The sequence below is a fragment of the Periplaneta americana genome, chromosome 15, assembly GCF_040183065.1.
Source record: "Periplaneta americana isolate PAMFEO1 chromosome 15, P.americana_PAMFEO1_priV1, whole genome shotgun sequence".
In the NCBI taxonomy this organism is placed as follows: domain Eukaryota; kingdom Metazoa; phylum Arthropoda; class Insecta; order Blattodea; family Blattidae; genus Periplaneta; species Periplaneta americana.
Window position 1 is genome coordinate 67,798,449 of NC_091131.1, and position 25,470 is coordinate 67,823,918.

At 35.3% G+C, this 25,470-nt stretch overlaps 2 protein-coding genes across 3 annotated transcripts in view; one reads left to right on the forward strand and one right to left on the reverse strand.

Moving 5' to 3' along the window:
* The window catches only part of foi (solute carrier family 39 fear-of-intimacy), a 17,830-nt gene extending 15,863 nt beyond the window's left edge, over nt 1-1,967 (reverse strand). The window contains exon 1 of one of the 2 annotated variants that reach the window (XM_069847603.1): nt 1,826-1,967. The gene's annotated coding sequence lies outside the window, so the exon portion shown is untranslated. Of the gene's footprint in view, nt 1-43; nt 198-1,825 lie in introns of those variants that run through there. The other variant, XM_069847602.1, reaches the window with a different exon arrangement.
* LOC138715091 (proton-coupled zinc antiporter SLC30A2-like) lies at nt 1,848-25,470 on the forward strand. The gene is made up of 7 exons (XM_069847606.1): nt 1,848-2,207; nt 10,156-10,299; nt 10,405-10,567; nt 12,606-12,759; nt 12,837-13,008; nt 13,086-13,326; nt 18,467-25,470. Exons 1-7 carry the CDS (start codon nt 1,848-1,850, stop codon nt 18,613-18,615), a joined length of 1,383 nt encoding a protein of 460 aa, XP_069703707.1. The 3' UTR covers nt 18,616-25,470.

The following is a 25,470-nucleotide window of genomic DNA, read 5'->3' on the forward strand; positions in this document are numbered from 1 at the left end:
GCAAATTGGTTTTACTCGTGCTCGTAAATGCAGAAATACGAACCCAATGCTTTTATTCTACTTGAGTTTTCTGAATATCCCGCGGTTGTTTATGCAACAGATATGAGCCGTGTGCAACCATTGAGAAACATGGCGGTACCAGTAAACGTACTTGATCGCCATGATTGGTGAAGTTGGCTAATAGAAACTATATTCCATTTTTTATGTATGATATTCACATCCTTAATGTACGAAATGTCTATTTTTACTTATATGATAAAATGTCAATATATTCATCCAATTTTTACAGTACTGCACAATTTTTTTTACAAAATCAAATATATAATTAAGTTGGTAGTTGTGCCACCATACTTTTTCCGTATGAAATTTTATAATAAATAAATTCAATTCGAATATGAAGATTACTAGATTTACCATACAGACTGTATATGACAGTACACATATGGACTTAGAAGCTTGATGAGATGGGGTAAAAATCTTGGTAAAAATGTATTTAAACAAGTGAAAATGTTAGAGTAGTATTAAATATGTTAAGTCATAGCCTACGCATAGTAAAAATTGTAACATTGTTATAAAAGAAGCAATGCAGTTCAACTCGTGAATCACTCATCAAATTACTGTCATCCCCATACTATATAGATGTACATAATTAAACACTAAACTCGTTCTTTATCACTATGTAATTATTTATTGTCTTTTAATTTGTTGGCATAACGTTGGTGCCCCTGGATGTATAACTTCCGGGTCCGTTTTATTGTCGCATGAGATAAGAGAATGCAGGATGCCAAGGCATTACAATAATAATATAGAACTTAACAGAATATATATTTTTATGATAGCTACAACTTCCTATTATCCATACAAAGATTACCATCTAAGAAGACAATATAAGGCCAACCTTATTTATGAGAAATGCTAAATTTAAAAGAATTCAGAGCCTTTTCATATTCTATAATGTAAATGAAACACTTTTTATACTACTAGTCTTTAATAATTTGAACTCAAACGTGTCCTTAAACTAATACAACTTACTTACTTACAAATGGCTTTTAAGGAACCCGAAGGTTCATTGCCGCCCTCACATAAGCCCGCCAGCGGTCCCTATCCTGTGCAAGATTAATCCAGTCTCTATCATCATACCCCACCTCCCTCAAATCCATTTTAATATTATCCTCCCATCTACGTCTCGGCCTCCCTAAAGGTCTTTTTCCCTCCGGTCTCCCAACTAACACTCTATATGCATTTCTGGATTCGCCCATACGTGCTACATGCCCTGCCCATCTCAAACGTCTGGATTTCAAGTTCCTAATTATGTCAGGTGAAGAATACAATGCGTGCAGTTCTGTGTTGTGTAACTTTCTCCATTCTCCTGTAACTTCATCCCGCTTAGCCCCAAATATTTTCCTAAGCACCTTATACATTCCTTAAAGTCAATTTCATAATAAGACAAGTAATGTCGTCTCTCCAATTATTGTTATTCGAAATTGAATACTAGAGGCGAATGAGGGAATTTAATTTTCTCTGGTGGGAAAAAATATATACCGTATATGTCTAGGCTGTCTAACCCATAGACAAATAACCTACCTATGTACGTACTGGAAATACGTCACAAGTCGCGCAGGTGCAAGGGATTAAGATGTAATATGAGATTAACTTATTGTGATAATGTAAATATGAATTTCCACATTAGTATTTACAGTGTTGTATATAATCTTGTACATATAATCAATCGTTATGTTGTAAATAAGCCTAAGTCACTTTATAAATGATAGAATGATAGTAAGTTTCGATAAAATACATTAATTTGCTAACATTTTTACTTAACCTATTTTTGTAAATATCTTGATATGGCAAACTTCTACGACGAAACAAACGTATGCGAGCATCAGTATTCTGGTCGCATTAATCCACTGAGTGAAGATATTATTCTGCTTGAAGAAGAATCACGGTCTTCCCTTCCACTCTTGGGTAACAGCGACGAACCTGCTACGTTTTGTGTTAGATGTCGCTCCATGTCGAATTCAAGCTTCATGACGAACCATGACACTGAATTACGGAACCCCGCAGCAATGACAGAATGGGATAATAGAAACATTTTTCCGCACGAATGTAATGGACATGATACAGTATTTAACAGTTCATTGTCATCCCAGTACATCATTACTTCTACAGGAGATGGAGCAGATATGCCTCTGCTTACGGACGGTGTAAGTATACTAGTGAAGACGTATTAAGGTATAAGAAAAAGAGCAACGAAAATTCATAATTTAAGGCTCATGAAGTGAGAATCTAGTTTTTTTTTCCTAGAATCCAATAGGGGTTTTTTTCAAGTTCCTTTATTTCAATATAATTTCTGTGATATTTGTCAGGGAATGTATACACAATGTTATCTGTTAATTTTGTTACATCTGTTATTGTTGTATTTTACATATTTTATGTATGAAAACCTTGTTTTGTCACTCATATGATTATGCCTATGTGACAGAGTTGATTTCCTTTCATCCAACTGCCATTTAGCCATAGAATTCATCTCGAACTTCGTTCTTCTTCTGGTTGCTTCCTCCGAATAGAAGTTCTGGTAATTCTCTAGAAGAAGTGAACCGCCACAGCACGTTCCCCAATCATAAAATAATTTGGATAATGGGAGGTGAGGAAGGGGATTTTAGAATGGGGAGCTATCTGTGAAGAACTGAAAGAACCAGACGTTAGATTAAAACTTTCTTTACTTAAGTCTGCCCAAAGTGATGTAATTACACGTGGTCTTGAGATATCTGATTGGCCTCTTTTCTTTGTTCCCAGATGCATACCTTCTTTGAGTTAGAGTTGCAAAGCTTGCTATCATGTGTGTAATTTGTATTCATCCAGCCCCTGTTGAAGTTTCGATTACTGCTGTGGTGCTCTTACCTACTCCATGAAGTGAACCAGATGGTTATAGACGTCAGTGTGGTGCTTGCTCCACCATGCTCCGATTGAGTGTGGTGTTCTGTGGTTTGCATCACTTATAACTTATTCTTTTGCTGGATAGAGTATATAGGTAGATGTTACTTGTATATAGGCTAATCGTCTCTTGCCTTATCTCTCTGTCTCTCCTTCTCTTCTTTTCTCCAGTTATTTCTTCCCCCCCTCCTCTCTCTCTCTCTCTCTCTCTCTCTCTCTGATGTTCCGACAATCAGAAAGTACATTTACATACAACCATTTAATTATAAATTCTTTACCTAAGGTAGACTCGAACCATCCACCCTTGGATCCATGGACTCTTTAACCACTGTGCTACCATAGCAGTTGGTTGCTTTGACCATGTAAGGCAACAAACAGCAAAATATTCTTGCATTTTACACGATTTGGAAATAGGATATTCATGGAATTTTAAAACACTGGGGGAATGGTGGAATAATTTCCTCTTTATGCCTCGTAATCATTCACTAAAATCATCTACCGAGTTTTCTCTATCTCTAAAATACCCACAGTCACATAACGACCACAGGCACCTTTCATTTCATCGATGGAAACCCAAAGATTCTTGTCCTTTATTTTTTCTGGGATTTTTTCAATGTTGTCCTTGTAAATATTTCTAATGTAAGTTTTCCTAGGAGCCGATTCCTCTGGTATTTCTCTATTGCAGTACTTTATATGTCCTTTTGCTATTTGACTATTTATGTGCTCCAGTTTTGGTTTGGATTCATTTATGATAAGCGTATTTAGAGTTCTTTTTACCTTGGCTTCAGATCTGTTCTCATTTTCTTAGGTTGTTTGGTCATGAGTAAGTGTGGCCAGGACTGGTTGATGCTTTTCTAGGCAGAACTGTGACTGAATTTGTCAGTATATTTACGGAGGTTGACTTTATGATCGTATTTCTGAAGATGAGATCAATTGTGCTTTTGCGGTTCTGACTGACATATGTTGGTTCTTTAGGATCATTTACTAATTTAAAACTGTCCTTTGTCGTAAAGTGTAGTCCCTACTTACTTACAAAGGCTTTTAAGGAACCCGCAGGTTCATTGCCGCCCTCACATAAGCCCGCCATCAGCCCCTATCCTGAGCAAGATTAATCCAATCTCTACCATCATATCCCACCTCCCTCAAATCCATTTTAATATTATCTTCCTATCTACGTCTTGGCCTCCCTAAAGGTCTCTTTCCCTCCAGCCTCCCAACTAACACTCTATATGCATTTTTGGATTCGCCCATACGTGCTACGTGTCCTGCCCATGTCAAAGTCTGGATTTAATGTTCCTAATTAAATCCAGACGTTTGAGATAGGCTTATGTTAATATTCTTTAATCAGTCAAAAATGTCTACGCAATGTCAGGGATACACCAGAATGTAGAATAGTACATCACTCAGTTTCGGTAATCATACTACAGTAGTGTTGGTTTGAATGTTTTATTTTTCTTTCGGTTTATGAATAGAGTATGGGTCTATGATAAGGGTCATTCCACGAAAATGCGACATTTTCATGAAAAATAAAAATCTCACGAATCTCTGCTTGTTATATGTCATTTTTTTTCGTTATGATTCGAATTTTTTTAATTCGATAACACTCATTGTGTAACAACACGTATGTGGGAGAAAAAACACCAAGAAGTCTGTGGTTTAAGAGCGCGAAATTATCTACTAGAAATCACATATTTGAATGCACATTTAAGGCAAATAAATCATTACTTCTGTATGTTAAATGCAATTAATAATGAAGTGCGGACCTTTTTTAATAATTTCAATGCATAGAAACTGTAATAGAATGATTATTTCGTGCTTGATTGCAATTATTACAAGGAAAGGTTGAGAGTTCGTGTGTCACGCTCAAATGGACATTTGTTTATATTTCTTCAAAACCATTTCATTTTTTCATGTTTCATAAATGTAAAAGTGAGAAACATCACATAACAATGAACTTCTTATATGGACAACATTTTGATTTATGTACGTATTCTACAAGAAAAACACGTGACACACGTAACACAATGACTGTGACACACGAACAAAAATGTTATGTTCGTGTGTCATTAAAGTTTATCCTAAAATCCAGTTACAAGTTTTGTTGTTATTGGAAGTCTTTAAGTCAAACATAATTAGCAGTGGAATTTCAAATATTTATTGTTGATTTAGATAATTGTGTGTGCGTGCACACGCACCTGTGCGGTTTTTTTTCAAAGTACATAAACTGTAAGTTAAACACTCTTGAAAATATGTGTTCCATAACTGTTGTAAGGGGGAAAGGAACTGGCCACGCTATCCCATTATCTCCTGGCCTAGTTGCCTTATAAGTATTGCCTTCTTGGTATCACTTGTGAGGTTCACACCTGTCTTTGGACAGACTAAACAACAACTGTTGTAAAAATATAGTGTGTAGGCCTAAAATTAGCATAAGACAATTTATGCCTAAAGTTCGTATAAAATATTTATTATTTTTTAATTCCTTGAATTAAAAACTTAAAAAATTGGTTTATGTTAATTTATTTCATATTAAAAACAAGCTTATGCAGTACACTTATATCGTAAATACAGTAGCGTGCAAATTAATCTGAACAACGTAATTACTTATGCAAAAACACTCAAACGGGATAAAAAAAAGGATCTAAGACATACCTCAGTAATCTATGTGGCCTCCCTTGTTCCTAATAACAGCTCTGAGACGATTTGGCATGGATTCCACTAATTTCCCACAAATATTCTTCATTTCTTCATCGCGAAACCATACACCAATGAGGGCAGAAATCATCTTCTCCTTTGTAGAACAATCCGTTTTTTGCATTCTTCTTTTGCAAATTGACCACAAGTTCAATGGGGTTGATGTCGGGTGAGTTGCCTGGCCAGGGGAGTACCTGAATATTCTTCTTGTTGAAAAATTCTGTAGTTTTTCGAGACGTATGGCATAGTGCCAGGTCTTGTTGGAACACACCTCTGCCATCCGGAAATGATTTTTGCAGCTGGGGTACGATTCTGGTTTCCAACAAGTGAATATATTTGTCAGAATTCATCATTCCCTTGATAGGTATTAATGCTCCAGGCCCTTCATGTGTAAAACAACTCCAAAACATTACTTTAGGGGGGGTATTTGGGTGCTTGTTGGAGATGAGCTGCTGTTACTTTTTCGGATCCTTTCCGTACGTAAGAAACACGGTGGCCGTGGACCTTGAAATGAGACTCATCGGAAAATAGTCCATTCTTCCAGTCATTCACTGTCCAGTGTTGATGAAATTTTGCCCACATTAAGCGTTTTTTTGCACATAACAGGGGTTAGCATTTGCTTCTTAATAGGCTTACGAGCCCTTCGTCCAGCTTCCAAAAGCCTATGCCGCACTGTTGTGACGTGAATATTCTCCCCAGTGGTAGCCATTAACTCGCGGGTTAAGTCGACAGCAGTTAGTCTAGGATTTAATTTACTTTTCCTGACAATTAAACGATCATCTGCAGGTGAAGTCTTCCTTTTCCGGCCACAGTTTCCTTTTTCTGGGGTGTGATGGATCCAGTCTCCCTGTATCCTTTAATGATCGAATTAACAGTAGCCAAACCGATGTGACATTCTGCAGCAATTTGCCTCTGTGTCATAGAAGAATGCCCTGCTAATGTTATAATTTTAGACCGTTTTCGTGGAGTTGTATCCATTTGTGAAGACGACAGAATGTACACAGGATTGTAGTATTAAGTCTTCAACACAACTGAAATGCTTATAAGTACAAAACTACAGGCAAAATGTCACATATTATAAAAAAAATAATGACAGACCTTCAACAATGGAATTACACGTACTACAGATGTCAATTAAAGCGGTATGAGCAGCTGTGAGGCCAACAATGACAGAAAATGTAAAAATATGTCGTGTTCGGATTAATTTGCACGCTACTGTAGGTAGCCACCATACTAAGCCTGTGTATAAATAAATTGGTATAATTATTTGCACATTAGGTAAATGGTACTAAATTTCTGATATTAATTTAAAATCGTTTTATTTAATAACATTAATTAACTTACCCTAGGTATAAGTGTTCGCGTAGGCTTCCGCGGCTGGTGTACATGGTGTGTGGATAAGCTTCAGGGCTTCTACCGCATTGTCTTGGTGTTATTGGCTGACGTTTCGACCGCTGTGTTGTGGTCATCTTCACAGCAGTTGTTGGATAAGGAAATAGTCTGCCAGCTCGTATATATATAGTAGTCTCGATGGGGGGAGTACTTGCTGTGATAGGTCGTAGGTTCTCCTTCTGGCATCTGATTGGTCCTAAGTTGTCCAATCCGGTTGAGGTCTGTATGAAGGGGAATATTATTATTATTTTCCTCTCCCTCATAAGGTCCGAAAGAGTGACCTTGATACCGTGCCCGATGTCCGGATGAAGGGGGGGCGCCGCGTTCATGTGGAGACCTGGTTTCTCGTTTCTAAGTATAGGTCGTAGGTTCTCCTTCTGGCGTCTGCTTGGTCCTACGTGGTCCAATCCGGTTGGAGTCTGTGTGAAGGGGAGTATTCATATAAAATTCTGGCCCTCATAAGGTCCGAAAGAGTGACCTTGATACCAATCCGGTTGGAGTCTGTGTGAAGGGGAGTATTCATATTAAATATTGGCCCTCATAAGGTCCGAAAGAGTGACCTTGATACCGTGCTTGATGTCCGGATGAAGGGGGGCGCCGCATACATGTGGAGACCTGGCTTCTCGTTCCTAACTATGATCTTGGAATAGACGTCCCCATGAGTTGCTGAGTTGTAACCCCTCGTCCTTGTTGATGTTGTTGGGATGTAGTTTGATGTGGAAGGCTTCTTTAACCAGTCTTCTGTATAAGTTGTCTTCTTTATCTATTATCTTGATATTGTCGAATTCGATGGTGTGGCCTGAATCTGCTGAGTGTAAGGCTATTGCTGATTTTGCGTATGGTCCGTATTTGCAGAGTCAGATGTGTTCCTTCCTTCTATCTTCCACCGTACGTCCAGTTTGGCCTATGTATTTTAAACCGCAGGAGCAAGGGATCATGTATATTCCGGCTGATTGGAGGTATGGAAGTTTATCTTTGACTTTGACTAATGAGTGGGAAATCTTGTGTGGGGCGTTGTATACCGTCTTGATATTGAATTTCCTCAGTAATTTCCCAATTGTGTCTGTGGTTCCTTCTACGTATGGGAGAAAGGCCTTCTGTTTCATGTTCATAAGTTCAGGATCTTGTTCATGTGCTTCCAGTCTTGAGTTCTTGTATGTGGACTGATACCCTAGGTATCATTTAGCAATCCTAAAAGTTAGGCCTTTTTAAATCTGTATTAGTTTTTCTATTGATATAAATATTAATACATTTTTTATAGTATTTTCAAGAATTTAAGTTGGGCTGATTACTTGGTTGGGTTTTTTCCGAGGTTTTCTCCAACCATAAGGCGAATGTCAGGTAATCTATGGCGAATTCTCGGCTTCATCTCGCCAAATACCATTTTGCTATCACCAATCCCATTGACACTAAATAACCTAGTGGTTGATACAGTGTCATTAAATGACTATTTAAAAAAAAGACGTCAAATATAAGCTACATATGAAGTTACAAAATCTTGTGGTGGCGAAGAATGTAAAGTGTCTGTGATGTCCAAGGAAGGGAAGTATTACAAATGGCTGACATATTGGTATATTCATCACATGACATTACACAGGAAATATCACCACATATGGTTGTAAACAACCGTGGATATTTTAAATTTAAAAGCGTATGTTAGTGTAATCTAGTGTTGTTTTGTATAATAAGAACTGTAGGCATAGTGTATAAGTCTTCCACAAGAAGTGATGTATTTATAGTGCATTTAAAACAATTAGTAACCAACATGACAGAAATGTTCGTGTGTCACAACACATTTGCAATATTTTGTTTCTTAATGGCACTGTTAATTTTTTTTAAAGTTCGTGATTTAGCAGTTACATGTACTACACAAGTGTCTTAATTGTTTGGAAAACAACTGAATGCATTTATGTCATTTGGCACAATAATATGAACATTTTCCATTTTGGTAATAAATCTAGTGGCAAGAAAATGTTCGTGTGTCACACCATACAATATTTAATATTTTTTGGATTATTAATTATTTCTTTTCATTAAGAATTTTTTGTTTATATTTAGGAATACTTGTGTTAAAAGACAGTAATGAAGGGCATGCAACATATTTTTTCATCTGAAGCGACATTCCGAAAATTGTCCAAGCTGAAAACAAATTTCTCACTATTGTTCACTCAAAGTGTAATATTGCAGAATATGCGATTACAAATCAAACGGGTGATAGCACAGGTCTGTAGCTGCTACTGATGCCGAGATATTACTAATAGATGCCATGCGGCTTGGCTTATTTTATAAGCAACTTCAGTGCCCTCATACCCATACAAAGAAAGGTAGCATTATGGGGCGTGGTCAAACAGTTTACATTGGTTCATGGTCTAACTACTGATAACATTAGCATTCGTCTGTGGTTAAGCCTAGTTACAGTAAGCATTTAAAATTCTGTATTTCTGCAATGTATTATGGGTCCCTATCAACACGGCATGGCGCGTCCTCAGGTTGCGGTTAGAGGAGATGGCCTCCAGATATGGAGGGTAGCTGCGAATATATTGAATAAGCAGTCGTGGACAGCTGATAAGGGGTGGTCCTCCAGCTTGGGGGTTGGGCGAAGGTCTAACAACCCATCACTAAAAAAACAACTTTGTTACGAATCCATACATTAAGAAATGACTGACCTAGATTACTTCATATTTCTGCTGTACTTTTCACTTTTTGACGCAGAATAAGCCCACAGGGTATGGGCACCTTCTCCGGGATCCCAGGAGAAAAAAAAAAATGTAGTACAGGGATACAAAATTGTGCTACAATTATGGCACACATCAAAGTCGTAACACGTGACTCATCCCTTCCTTTCACTCCCACACGTCATTGGATATGGTAGGGGGAGAGGAAATATGTAGGCTATTCAGTGTGCTTGCTATAGTCACAGATACATAATTGAAGGCTTGAGGATTGTGGACGAGGAACAAACTCTTTCCCCATGCTTCCATCCTTCTCTTCTCTAATTCTGAATCCCTGGTCTAGTAGCAGTGTTTTTTTTTTTTTTTTTTTTTTTGTATTTCTTATGTCTGTCCTACAATTGAAGTCATCTTTAATAAATAAAATACCACTAAAGATATTTGTCATAACAATTTTTTCTAATAGGAAGGGTTTGGCAACGTGGCTGTTAATCCCTCAAACATCAGTAGTGACGAACTGGACCACTGCCATATTACTTCATCATCTCATGGTGGCACAGCAGCATGGCAACAACTCCTCGCAGCCACTGTAATGTGCCTTCTTTTCATGGTGAGTGTCACTGCACAGATGTAAGCCACAGACTTAGGATAGGGTATTGTAAGTGTATGCATGATTCTCCCTCGCCTGCAGTAAGTATTTTGATGTGTGTCGAAGGTTGCAGAAGTCGTAGGGGGTTACCTTGCTGGCAGCCTGGCGGTAATGTCTGATGCCGCACATCTTCTCTCAGATTTCGTGGGATTCCTGGTCAGTTTGTTCGCTCTCTGGCTGGGCAGACGGACACCCACAAGAAGATTGTCCTTTGGCTATCATCGGGCAGGTATGTATCATGATAATTAATTGACAGACTGGATTGGAATCAGATTTAGAATAAGTACTTTATTGCAATTCACAATTAGCCATTATTTCTCTACTCACCTCACTGATTCTGAATTATCTCTTAAATGTAACTGCATTATATTGTAACCTTCACTCCAAACTTCAGCATTGTATAATATTAAAATATATAATTGTTCTTCCTTATCTAGAGATACAAAGAAGCAGAATAAACTATCAGTTAACGCTGTAAAAGTTACATTCCTGTCTCTTCCAGTTACACCTCTCACAGAAGAAAGAGTAAAGATGGTGACATGTAAAGAATGTGCATATACAGGGTGTCCCATTTATCTTGGGCACGTATTGTAACTTCTTTGTTTGGATAAGCATTGGAATTTTTGTTTTTGAGAGTTATGTTAGAACGAGGGGCTAACATGAGTGTAGAGATTTGGTGCATGTAACTACATTATGGTACAAGATACACGTGACGTCATCAATTTTTCAAATAGCACTACATACTTTAATCATGTTACATTGATTGCACACATTAAGACGAGTTCAAAAATGTATCACAGCATCACCTTCCCAATCAATAACAACAACAAAATGCAAAATGAATGCCATCAGAATGTGCCGTTTGTTGTGGGCCCCATTCATCTTGTGCATTAACTTACACAAAACGAAAGACGACTGACGTCCGTACATGTCGTATGTTGTGTTTTTGCTGTCTTAACATGTAAACAAACCACAACTATCGACGCCACAATCCACTACAGTGGCCTGCACGTTCTCCGGACCTGTCGCCACTCGACTTCTTCCTGTGGAGAACTGTAAAGGACAATGTGTACCAGAACATTCTGACAACACTAGACGACATGTAGCAATGCATTCGACAGGCTTGTGTGTCCATTCAGCCAGCAACATGCTGGGCAGTCGTACGGTCTTTCGGGGAATGCCTTCGAATGTGAATTAATGTGAATGGTCACCATTTGGAACATTTCTGTGACTCTCAAAGCATAATATTACCACATTGGAAGTATGCTTTTGTTTCGTTTTGTTGTTGTTATTGAGTAGGAAGGTGACATTGTGATACATTTTTGAACTCATCTTAATGTGTATAATCAATGTAACATGATTAAAGTATGTAGTGTTATTTGAAAAATTGATGACGTCACGTGTATCTTGTACCATAATGTAGTTGCATGCACCAAATCACCACACTCACGTTAGCCCCTCGTTCTAACATAATGCTCAAAAACAAGAATTCCAATACCTATCCAAACAAAAAAGTTATAATAGGTGCACAAGATAAATGGGACATTCTGTATACTGAGTTAATTTAGCATGGCTTCCCTCCAGAAGTGAAGTAAAAGTGTGTAGCCTATTATGTAGGTTTACAGCTTTAGAACCCTGTCCCTGATAAGAGAGCTCCAGTGAAAATTTGTTGGTCATTTCTCACTGATTTCGATGTTGACTAACATCTGCAGTTGAAAGCATCATTAAATAAAATACTATTACTGTAGCTGCTGGTGCTGAGTTAATTGATATCCATTACAAATTCGTAGTATTTCCTGGATGAGAGACACAAAAGCAACTAAGTGTGTGCTATAGTAATGATAGTTGTATAGTAGAATTAACGTTTCTTTCAATTCTGATAGCTCGCTAACCATGTAGCTTACGACTCTGCTGTTATAGCAACGTTGTCAACTTGCTGCTGCTACTGCTAGGAGCTGGTTAATCAGTCAGCAATATGTTCGGTAAAGTAGCAGCATTGTCCGCAAGCTTGGGCAAAGAGATCTGGAGGCATCAAATGGTGATTGACTACTACAAGGTTAAGCTTGGTTGTCATGACAACAAACCGTAAGTCACATGGCTAGAGAGTTGTCAGAAGTCGAAAAAAACGTTAATTCTATAATAATAATACAAATCAGAAGTAGATTATTCTGAAAATTATACAAGAATTGGACCAGTAATTGGTATTTGAGACTGAACCGAAGATAAAAATAAATTTAATCAGAAAGTTAATGTGAATTGTGTTACAGAGATTCTGGGTGCTCTGTTGAGCATCACCATCATTTGGGTCATGACTGGCGGATTTGTATACCTTGCTGTGCTTCGGGTTGTGCACCAGGACTTCACCATCAAGGCTGACACAATGATGGTTGTTGCAGCTATTGGTGTTGTCATCAACATTGTGTGAGTCATGGCGTTCACTCACTAACTCACTGTGAAAGGCACAATTGCATAACTGACGCATCTATGTTTGTACTCAGGATGGGCTTGGTGTTGCATGGAGCTTGCCATGGTTTGGGACATCGTCACAGTCATCGAGACTGCAGCAAACACCAGCGCAATATCAATGTGCGGGCAGCTGTTATACACGTTCTGGGAGACCTGATTCAGAGTGTGGGCGTGCTGGTGTCAGCCATTGTCATCAAATTCTTTGTGAGTTGGCATTGTATATGCAGTACTAAGGCTCAGTTGTACAGTAGGCCTATGTTAGCAGTGAACATTGTTTTCAGCCTGAGGTGAAGCTTGTGGATCCTATCTGCACATTCCTGTTCTCATTACTGGTGCTTGCAACCACACTTCCTGTCCTGCGGGATGCAGCTCATGTTCTTATGGAGGGCTTTCCACGACATCTCGACTACTCTCTCATTGTGAGCAGTCTGCATTCCTTGGAAGGTGTACAAGCAGTGCACAGCCTCCATGTGTGGTCACTTACACTCAACAAGAACGCATTGGCTGTTCATCTCGCTGTTGGTGAGTACCTATATTGTTATTAAAGGTAACCTGATGTCATATGAGATAAATAAGGAAATGTCAGCAAACAGCAGTTGCAACAACAACAGACACGCATTTTAAACAGACACTTGCACAACTACAAGAGAACATCAGCTGTAAGAGCTAGTTCATTTTTGTATGATTGCTTTGTGAATTGAATACCGGTAGTAATTATTCTTCTTCCTATTATGTATTAAGCCTGGTGGCCTGTTACGGTCTCACTCCATCTTTTCAGCGGACGGCCCAAAGATCTTGTTCCTAATGGGCTTGGCATGATATCCTTGTTCTAGGCATCCTGAGTATATGAGATTTCCATTTCTGTCTATAATTTTGAATTTTCTCTAAAACTGGATCAATATTTAATTGTTTCAAAATATCCAAATTTTTCTTCTTGTCTAATCTAGTATAGCCAGCAGTTTTTCTTAAAAACTTGATTTCATTGGCAGTGATTCGATGTTCATTACATTTATGTATGGTCCAAGCTTCACTTCCATACATGAGAACAGGTCTTGCCAGTGTTTTATAGGTTTTAATTCTTGTGTGTTTTTGGACAAGAGAAGATTTGAAAATGTTATTAATGGTATTCATTGCATAGTTAACATTTTCTAACCTTCTCTTGTTCAAAAATATACAAGAATTGTTAAATTTATGAATTATATGTATGCATTTGCATATTTCTTTCAGAGATTGTAACTTTATGCTAGTTAGTCTGTCTATAGAAACTATACATTTTTAAGTTTAATATGATAATGGTGATTGTATAGTATAATCTTACCTCACATCTAACTGTGTAAATGCATAACTAGTTTATTTCTTACTTCGTCTATCTTAATTCGTTTTACCATCACATGAACACAAACAAGCAAGCAAATGTGGGGCAAATGGAATAAGTGAACTTCTGTGTTGGTTATGATGTAAGGCAGAGTTGGGACTCCTTATTTGATGAACTCATGATACATTTAGAGGAACTTCTTATTGTACGATATGAGAAAACAGTTACCATATTTATGTAATTATGCAGAATGACGCATGTTTGATGAGAATAGATATGTAGGCAGTCCTTAATTTTGACTTCAAAAATGTTGGTAACTATGCCAAAAGTTAAACCAGCTTGTAAATTTGAAAATGATATATTATCAGCAAATATTGAGAGTATTCTTTTGTAAAGTGGAAGGGAGGGAGATATGTAGTAAGTAAAGATGGCTTCAACATACATATATGGTAGTTACAAAGCATATATAAAAACGTGCAAAAATTAGGTTATCCAAAAAGTATTTGCAGTTTTTAAGAAATCTTAAATTTTCATTTTGTCTGTGTTTAGTGTTCTTAGCAGCTTATATTCTTATTGGAGAATGTTCATAAATCCTTCTAAAAGACTTTCTCTGTAAATATATCCAGCAACACATGTTTAACGAAATTATATTATGTAGAACATGTCATACTTTATTATACCATAGTAACACTTTCTTCCTCCTTCTCATTCTCTCTCTCTCTCTCTCTCTCTCTCTCTCTCTCTCTCTCTCTCTCTCTCTCACTCTCTACATTTCACTATATATCCCACTATCTTTGCCTCTTTTTCCTCCTCTTATCCTTACCTTCTCTCTCCCATTCATCATATCTTTCTGCTTTCTCTCGTCATCTCAACCTCTTTCTCCACTCTTTCTCTCTCTCTGTCTCTCTCTCTTTTTCTTCTCCATTTCTTAATTTCTTTTCTCCTCCCCTCTCTCCCATACCTTTTCTCCCCTCCATCCCCTCTCATCTCCTCTGCTCTGCTCTGCTCTGCTCTCCTCTATTGTTCACTGCACGGGAATTTTGTCGTTTTCAACCTCCTTTTCGTCCAACTAAGACTTTCAAGGTCTAAGCAGAATTCAAAGATAAGTTATATTAAAATTTAGTTATTCACACATATTTCGGTTCCATGATGAAAAATGCAACAAAAAGGTGCTGGAACATCATTCCAGCATGTTCCGCCAGAAAAAAAGCACTGATAACTTTTATGTAGTGTCGGACATCCAGTGTTGTAGATAGGTCAATGTTAACACGCAATCGAAAATTCTAAAAAGAAAAACAAGCAGCAGCAATTTGAGTGGCATTAGAAAAAAAAAACAAAGGTATGTGTCAAAAATCCCAACATATCTATACTGGATGTCTGATAAAAGATTTGTATTATTGTTTTTGAAAACTCATCTATTTAAATTAATGTGAAGTCTGTGCTTGGTGGGTTGCACAGAGTTTCTTTATACATGGCCTTATGGTTGACAGGCCAACACGAAATCATCTTCAAGATGCAGCAGTCTGTTCCTTTGTTTAGATATCACTATTTTCATGGTAGAAAATGCTAATTCACACAAGTATGACTTTGAAAATGGCAGTTCTAAATGTCTTTTTAGTTTATTCAGCACCATTGATTGATTTGACAAAACATTTCCGCATATAAGACACTCGGAATTTTGTTTATATTTATCTCCATGCCACGTAAAACCGTATTGCAAGTATTCATCACTATATTTACGAAATGCAGTACGTTTTTATGAACCCTGAAGGGAATTTTCACTCACATTATTTGTATTAGTACTTCTGTCATCTAATCCAGAACTTGATTCATATTGTCTTTTTCAAATTAAAAATTTGTCCATGGTAAAATCTAAATAGTACTACTATTTTATCGAAAGTGCTTTATTATCCGCTCATACTGAAACTGATCAATATGTTCTGATGATTCTAAACTCTGTTTATTATTAAGTGGGAAGAGCAAATGACTTTCTAAACATTGTTGCAGGTGTTCACTTTCATTCGAATAAAATTATCTTCAGGCAGAAAAATTAAACTGAGCACTGTTGCAGGTGTTCACATTTCATTGGTAAAGTGTATCTCAAAATAAAATGTAGCATATCAAAGACTTATCTTAAATGATGAAAGAAAAAAGTGTCAAATAATTGGTTTTAATGTTATACTTAATTCAGGGCACTGTTTTAAATGTCATTCAAAAGTATTCTAGGTCTGAATGTTGTAATGTACACATAGGTCGTGCAAAATAGTGTCATGTGATTGGTTTGAATGTTTGCTAAATATCAAAGCTTGTTTGTTGCCATATGAAAAGTAATAGATGATTATTTTGAAGATATGCTACATTAACGCAATGCTTTGAACATAATGGTATGTTACGACCTTTCTTTTGTTCCTAAATTATAGTTTTTTTCAAAATACATCTTGTGAAAACATTTATATTTCTTGCATCATAAAAATTCTGTTCTCAATTTTAATATTTCAATTTGGTGTAAGTGTACAATATCATATTATAAAAAATAAATAAAAGCATGGAACTAAACAAGCAAATAAAAACATCACCATCATCATCCAAACAAGTATAAAGCCCAAGACCTGTTACGGTCTCAGTGAGTCATTCTCAGTCCACTTTTTTTTGGAGGGCCAAAAATCTCTTCCCCTGGGGACTGTGTTGAAGCATGGCTTTTGGAAGTCAATTATGATTCATTCATTGGACATGGTTTTTCTATGGTAAATAAAATCAAATACATAAAAAATAAATAATTGAGGAAAAAACGCCCAGGAGACAAGTAATCTATACTAATAATAAATCTGTAGCCGAAATTTTTCTGGTAATTATCGATTTTCCAAAAATAATTGGTCCTAACATATATAATTAACCACCCTGAAACCGAAAATCACTTTTTTTTAATTTTTGTTTGTATGTCTGTCTGTATGTTTGTTACCTTTTCACGCGATAATGGCTGAACGGATTTCGATGAAAATTGGAATATAAATTAAGTTCGTTGTAACTTAGATTATAGGCTATATGGCATTCAAAATACGTTATTTAAAAGGGGGGTTATAAGGGGGCCTGAATTAAATAAATCGAAATATCTCGCTTATTATTGATTTTTGTGAAATATGTTACATAACAAAAGTTTCTTTAAAAATGATTTCTGATAACTTTTATTCTCTGAAAAATTTTGATAGGACTGATATTTAATGAGATAAATGAGTTTTAAAATTAAAATAACTGCCATCTAAGGCGGTGTATTGAAATAAAAAACAAATGACTTCGTCTATAAGGGACCTTGGACACAACAATCGAAAGCTATGAAGCATAGCATACAGACAATGTTTCTGTGTTTGTATGAAGTAAAATATCGGAAGCCAAATTAACCGATTTGTATAATTAATTATTATTTCATCATTGGAAGGTGTAGTTTCTCTGGATGGACATAATGCTATAATGTTATTACAGTAACTTGTGAGTGAATTGAGGACAAGTAAGATTAAAATAGCTTCTTATGCACAGAAAACTTGATAGGTTATTCTGTATATTCATTTCCTGTATTTCTTATAATAATGTTTATGAACATATTCATTTTTATCTCGGAGAATTAACGAACGAGAGTGTATTGATTTAGTATGCAGTAATAGTACGTTAGCTTAGCAATCCATTATTTTATAATTCAAATTTTAACTATGCTCAATTGAATCGTGTTAAAATACATATGCAATAAATGCAATGCAAAAAAATTGGGTAATGAGCCAAGCAGATTATGTTGCGCTGTTGTAAAAGTTGTTCCTTCTGAGATTCAAGAGCTCCCACAACAAATTAAAAACTTTCTAATTCGAGTACATCTGTTATCAACACACTTTTTCATAATATAATATAATATAAACATAATAATAAATCTGTAGCCAAAATTTTTCTGTTAATTTTCGCTTTTCCAAAAATAATTGGTAATAACAATTAAGAAACATGTTAAAGGAATTGTCATTGTGGTCTCTGGATCAAAATGATCGCATTTTAATATTTTAAATGCAATTTAAATTAAGTAACATATTAAACGATTTATCCTTCTATCAAACACGAATGTTCCCTGGATCAAATGTCCTATTTTAATTATGTAATTACTTTATATTTATTTGTAACGGGTGCAGCGGAGTGCACGGGTACGGCTAGTGCATGCATAAATAGATGAAAACTACAGAACAGTGGAAGTATTCGAGCCCTGTAATGGCTATAGTGGTTCCTTGTATATATTATATGCCTTCAGAGATGACAGGTGGAAAAGCGATCAACTTCAGTTGAAGGCAGAAGGATACAGTGAAATGTTTGTTCCAGATCGTTCGGCTGACTCTGACCTTGTGTTACAACGTGCCTTATGTCTAGTGCGGAGGAAGTTTGACATCCAGAATGCAACTGTTCAAGTGGAGCGCTACTGTGCTGCTACTATGCAGAACTGTATGCAGTGCCAGATTCTCAAGGACTAGCATTTGTAGTAGTATTTGAAACGAAGTTCTCTGCAGTTGAGAAGTAATTTGCTGTAGCAGTGGAATCCAAATATGTACATTATGGCATTGTGGTTCTCTTACAGTGGATTATACAAACTCGAGTTCCACTGGCTGGACAATGCAGTTGATTTGTCACCCTTTTAAAGAAACAGGGACTTGTTTTAAGAGGTCGTAGGACATGCATTACCAGTAACTGGGAAATAAACATCTTTGCAAACCTTACGTTGACTTAGCTGTGATCTCTTGTTCCTTGTGGTAATATTTGATTGAGCCTTTTAGTCATGACTATGTAGTTATCAATTCTTTATTCAGCGACGTAAATTCAGCTGCTTATATTTTTGTGGAATGGCTGATATTACTATGAGCAACCAAAGCACTAAGAGAAAACCTATGCCACAACTGCTTGGTTACAGTCGATCATGTGTCATCATCAATCATGGATCCAACCTCAGTCCCTAAGTATAGTGAAAAAAACGAAAATGCCAATTACACAAGGAAGAAAATGTTGTAAAATGTAAAATTCTTCACATATTTCACTTTAACCAGAATTAAATATTTGAATACTTACAAAATCACTGATAAGATCACAGTATAAAAAAGTACGTGAAATATATTTGAAAAATATGGACTTTAATCTGTATTGTCCACCTTGATAGGATAATTCTGATCATATATTTCACATACAAAATAAATTAGTTTAAAAGGAAATAAAGCACCATGTAACCAACAAAATACCAAATTCTAAATGATTAGAGTATGTTTATCAAACACCAAACTCTTAATTATTTTATTTAACAGGCACAAATAAAATGTTTCAATGCTGGCAAGGAAGACGAATACAAATTCTTTTCAGATCATCAAATGTAAAATAAGGAATTTTTTGTATTGCAGTCAGTAGCCACAAAAATTGCAAGTATAGTTAATAAAAAAATCCCATCCACTGCAACGAGCATGAGCCCAAGACCACATGACACATGATGGTGCCACGTCTCGGATTTAATCTCTTTTTCTTCATATATCAAACAACCATTATCTCTTTCACTATCAATGGAATCATCTTTACCTAGGTCATCAGAAGTGTTCTCGTCTTCTGTTAAATTGTCGTCTGCTTTGCTTATTTTCTTTCACAATTTCTTTACATTGTTTCTTACCAGTTTTCTTGTCTTTTTCCGTTTTCTTTTGGCAAACATCTTTCCTGGCTTATATACATTTGAAATCTGAGTTCTGTCATGGTTAAATATTTTGGATAGTGTAAAGTTCCTAAATTCTCATTGAATTGCGAAACTTTCTCTTTATTAGAAGCAGAAATCTTTTTGAAGCTTGTTGCTTCATGTTTTCCTAGGGGGAGAGTAGAGTTCCTTATCAGAAATCCTCTTACCCAGTCTTTTCCAGCACATAAGTTCTTCTGTTGAAGTTACATTTCATAGCAAGCTTTTCCACATAGTCAAAAACTAGACATTGCATTTCATCATAATCTACCCCAAAAAACAGTTTTGGCAGTTGTAGGACGTGGTCTGCGATTTTCTTATAGTGTTGTATTGAGAAAAAGGAGTTTCACCCCAATCTGGGAGTTTCAATATTACCGGACCTCAGACAATCATACAGCAAAGCAGAGGGAATATTAACATTTCTAGATGTCCTGCAAATACACATCCCTTCTTAATGGTTTATTTAGCACTGCTACGATCAGTTGAGCTCCATTTATCTTTAGTGGTTGTTCTAAGCCTCGATTGAGGCATATATGAATTAAATACTGTAGTTCCTATTAGAAGCTTGAAAAGGGGGAAACAAAATTCGTTTTCTGCTATAAGAAAGCATAGGGATAATACTGATCATCTGATCGGCAATACCTTATACACTTCATTTAGTAAAATGTATATAACCAAATGGTGACCAGAAAAACAAGTTAACAGTAAATATAAAATATGCTGAAATAAACATAAAACTATGTTCTTTGTCATGAAGCTCAATATTACTTGTATAACTTACATGAAAGTATGGAATAGATCATATGAAACAACAGGTAAATATTTCCAACGACTTTCTCCCATTAAATGCTATTTGCAACTACTTGCCTTGACTTCAGATGTGTTTTAAGATGAGTACTGCTAGATAGCATTACCATCTATCAACGTTTGAACATATAGGAAACCTAAATCTCCAGTGGACAACACCCCTCTTTCTTTCCGTAAATAATTGAAATTTTAAGTAAACCACTTCTTGAAAATTTCGTATATGTTAAGGACTTAGAACACAAAATTAAATATTTCATTCCATGTTTTAATGTATGATGTGACCTACACCAATCCATAGCCTTGATTGACAATACTCATATTTAAGTTAATTGTCCTGACATTTTTTCAGAAAGAACGTATTAAATGTTGTAACTAAAGGAAGAACAATTTCAATTTGAACAGTTACTGCAAGATTTTATGGTACGGTATAAATAAAACTGATATTTTTTTTTTTTATAATTAAAAGTAGCTTAATTTCTTGTTACATTCTTTCCTTTCAAGTTTTAAGAACAATATTAGAAGTAAGAAGTTCAGTTTGCACTTAACGTAGGTTATCCATAAATCAACCTTTGGTGAGCTGATGAAGGAAGACAAGAAAATAAGAGGAAAATTTATTACATAATTAAATATAATTTTTACATATCTACACTACTTCCGTGCCACTTGTCAAGCCATGTCATCTAATGCTGTTCCTGTAAACATGGCCAACTATGAATAAGCGCTATTATTAAATTTTTGCGAGCCGAAGGACACAATAGGTATATGGATTAAGACTTCATGAGTGACGGGTGTGAGAGAAAATGGGCCTGAAGTTTCAAGAAAGGCTGTCTGTGGGGACTGACAGTCGTGTTCAAAGAGTCAACAAATTGGTTCGTGAGTACCACTGGTTTGCAGTATCTGAGCTTTCCTCCAAATTTCCTCAAATTTCAAGAATAGTTCTCTATGAAATTGTCCATAATAATGCACACAGCAATTGCTCGCAAGGACTACATGAACAATTTCAGTGGCAGTTGTTAAATCATCCAGCCTACAATCTGGACCTTGTACCAAGTGATTTTCATTTGTTTATAAAGAATAAAGTGTGGTTGAGGATACAGCAATTCGAGGTCAGTGTGGAACTTATGAGCTGCATTAAGAGTCGACTGAACTCCAAGATGGCAACTTTCTGTGAAGAGGTCATACAAAAGCTTGTGCAGCACTGTGGAAAGTGTCTCACTTCACATGGTGAATATGTTGAAAAGTAGTTTAGTTATGTAAAAATGATATGTATATAATAGATTTTCCCTTCTCTCTTGTTTTTTTTTTTTTGTCAGTTTACTGGAGGTTGATTAAAACTGTAAACAAGTGTTTTGATATGACGTGACATTTCTTCACAAGTTTGATGTCTGTCTTATATGTCATGACTTAAATGTAACAATCAGACTTTACCATCAAGGATGAACATATCTCTAGTACTGTGGTAAGATCCACAGATTCCAGATGATAGCAAGCCAGAGCATGAATCATCCTTGTTAATTATCTCTAATGTTCTGAAATTTGAGGTTCATTTTAGCTAATTGTTAATTACTAAACTAAGACTTTTTTTGCATGAATTTTAGTATAATTTTACATTTAGGATATGCGTTAACAATAGTGGATGCTAAATTTGTTTTCATGGTATTATAATAAACAAGTGTCTCGACATTTTAATAAGTAAAGGAAATAAACTTACCTCCACTTTTGGGTACAACCCTCACATCCTTAAAGTACAAAATGCCCTCCAATTGCGAATACAGAATCTCATGTAATTGTAGCTGGCAAGATCCTTATAGTAAACCAGTAGACAGAGGAAACCAATGACACACACAATCAGCATGGAGGGGAAACCAAATGGCACACATGTTTCACAAAGGACAGAACAGAAATAAGTGAAATACTACTACCACATAAATATAAGAAAAAATCACAAAATATCTTCAACAAACAAAAATATAAACAGCACTAATAAAACCCAAATTAGAATAATTTTAAGGAAAAAATTATTCCGGGGCCGGGTATCAATCCTGGGACCCTTCGCTTAGCACACGAATGCTCTGCTGACTGAGCTACCCCAGGAACTATACACGTCACTGTCACAATTTTTCCTTTATATCCACACAACTCAAATGGACAAATGGTCAGCCGATTTGAGTTGTATGGATATAAAGGAAAAATTGTGACAGTGACGTGTATAGTTCTGGGGTAGCTCAGTCGGCAGAGCATTCGTATGCTAAGTGAAGGGTCCCAGGATCGATACCCAGCCTCGGAACAATTTTTCCTTGAAATTATTCAAACCTGCTTTACAGGGAGCTACTACCTGAAAGCCAGATTTGCATAAAACCCAAATTAAATCAATTAGTAATTATATAAATGAACTCTAAAAATAAAATAAATCCTATGCTTAGTGTAAAAGTAGGAAACCTGTTTTGTCGAATATTCGTCAAAAGTTCGAGCTTTATTCAGTTGGATTTACTATAAATTAACTCTCCTACTAGTTTTAAGTTTTTGAAACTTTGCGACAAGTAATAGTTCTATGAGAGGAGGGTAGAGCCTTGAGCATCAACTAGTGTACGAGGCAGAACTGAGCATTTCATTGGAATTTATAGCGAAAAATGTCGTCTGCTAGCAATAAATTGACAAAACGACATTGTAAATAATGTAGTAAACTTACCTTGTAAGAATCTCGCACCTTCTTTTGGTGCCTCAACTAATAGCGAAAACACGTCGTTTCAAAGATTGAAAACAAGTATAGCATACTACTGTTGATAAAATCCATAATACTGTCAATTGCTCGTATCTGTAGAAAGTACATTTTTGAGTTAGGCGTGGTCTGTAGTTTAAATTGTTACAACATTTAATTCATACTTTTTTTTATATAAATGTGACATTGCTAGAAGTCACTCATTGTGACAAGTCCTGACTTAATAAACTTACTGGTATCTAAAACATTTTAATTTTAAAATTTCAAATGTTTTTAGCAACTGATTCTTAATTTGTATTGTAGCCTTATTGAAGACAAGTCGTCACTACACTACCTGCCTGTTTACTGCTCTCTTCATGGGAATGTACTGTTGATTTTTGTGTATGTTTCATTTAATACTTTTTTTTTGTGAAAAAAAAAAAAATCATAAATATTTTATATCATAATATTTTATTTGCCAATTTTACCATTGTGGTGAATGTTAGGCTCTGGCCTGCAGTCTTTATGTAGTTACCAAATCCAAACCAAATAACTGATTTTATGTGAATTGTTGTCGTCAAGGAATTGAACTAAATAAGCCCCAAATTTTTAGGATTTGGAAAAACTCACCTGAAGTTTTTTGGGATGGTTTTAAGATTTTATTAATTTTTTTAATGCCATTTTTTAAAACAAGGGAAAGTTTGAAGAGTACTGGTTCTATCGTGTTTCGAAGCATTGTATGGAATGTCACATCTTCAAATCAACAATTTGAGAATTTTCTATAAGGCAATGAAAACACTTAGATGTTTATTATGACCAGGGAACAGATTTCTATGTAAATACCTACATTTTTATGAAACTAAAATTAATTATATTTTCTATTATCTTTATGTATCACGATGTGAAGAGTTAAAAAATGCTATTTATATTTTCCAAATTTAAAAAAATGAAAATAAATGTAAGTAGTCCATGTTAAGGCCAATTAAAAATTATGAAATTCCATGAAATACGTTAAGAAATATACCTAAACAATAGAGTTTAATCATTTACAGTAATTACTGTAAAATTGGTCTCTATTTTTATTTAAAAATTGACGGATCTTTGAAAAACAAATTATATTTGAACTTTGAAGTTTGTAGCTAATATAGCCTACATCTCAACAGTCATATGCAAAATTTTGTTATATTTAGTTGTATAGATATTCAAATGTGAAGAAGCCCTTGAAAAGTATTACATATTCAGATAAAAATAACTAAATATGGATATTTACTTTCGTAATTTCATTGTTTTGGTAACAAGAAATAAAATATTGTGTTATTTGAATTTCATGTTAAAATAATGATTAATGAATGAGAAATAAAACATTACAGCTGTACTTTAAATTAAAATTGTAATTTTAAGTGCATATTTAATTAGGCCTATATATTCAGGTAAAAATAGCTAAGTTTAATAGTCTATACATTTTTTAATGCATATATATAAATCTGTTCCCCATTATGACATTCAAACTGATTACATTTTAATGATACTATGCAACAAAATAAACAGATTTTCAGGGATAAACCAATTTCTCTTCAGTTTAAATGTGCTTTAGGACTATTTTTAAAATAGCTTGATTGTTGTAATTGATATCTCTCCTCTACATACATACATACATACATACATACATACATATCCTTGTACGTGCATTGCATGAATTATTTACATGGACATTCAGGATCTGTGGATCTATACATTTCAATATCAGATTATGGTTTTTAGGTCAAGACTGTTGGTTCTGTCAAATTTTCATATTTTCTTAGACAGAGCGTGAAATATAGATTTAAAAAAACATAGAAGTAAAGTCAAATTTCCAGATCAACAATATAAGAATAGAACAGGTTCAAAGCTAAGAATCTGGGGCTTAATCACATTCTATACAGTTACTTTTTTTGTATGAGACATTCCATTAGACTGTTCATCATTTTGTTAATATATTTTCATGAATGTTTATTTTATTTGATGAGAATGAATTTCTAAAATACAGATTTTAATTTTGTTGTTACTTATTGTTAAACAAATTTCTAAACTACACTTGTACACAAACACACACAAGAAATAAAGGGATAGTAAGAATTTGTA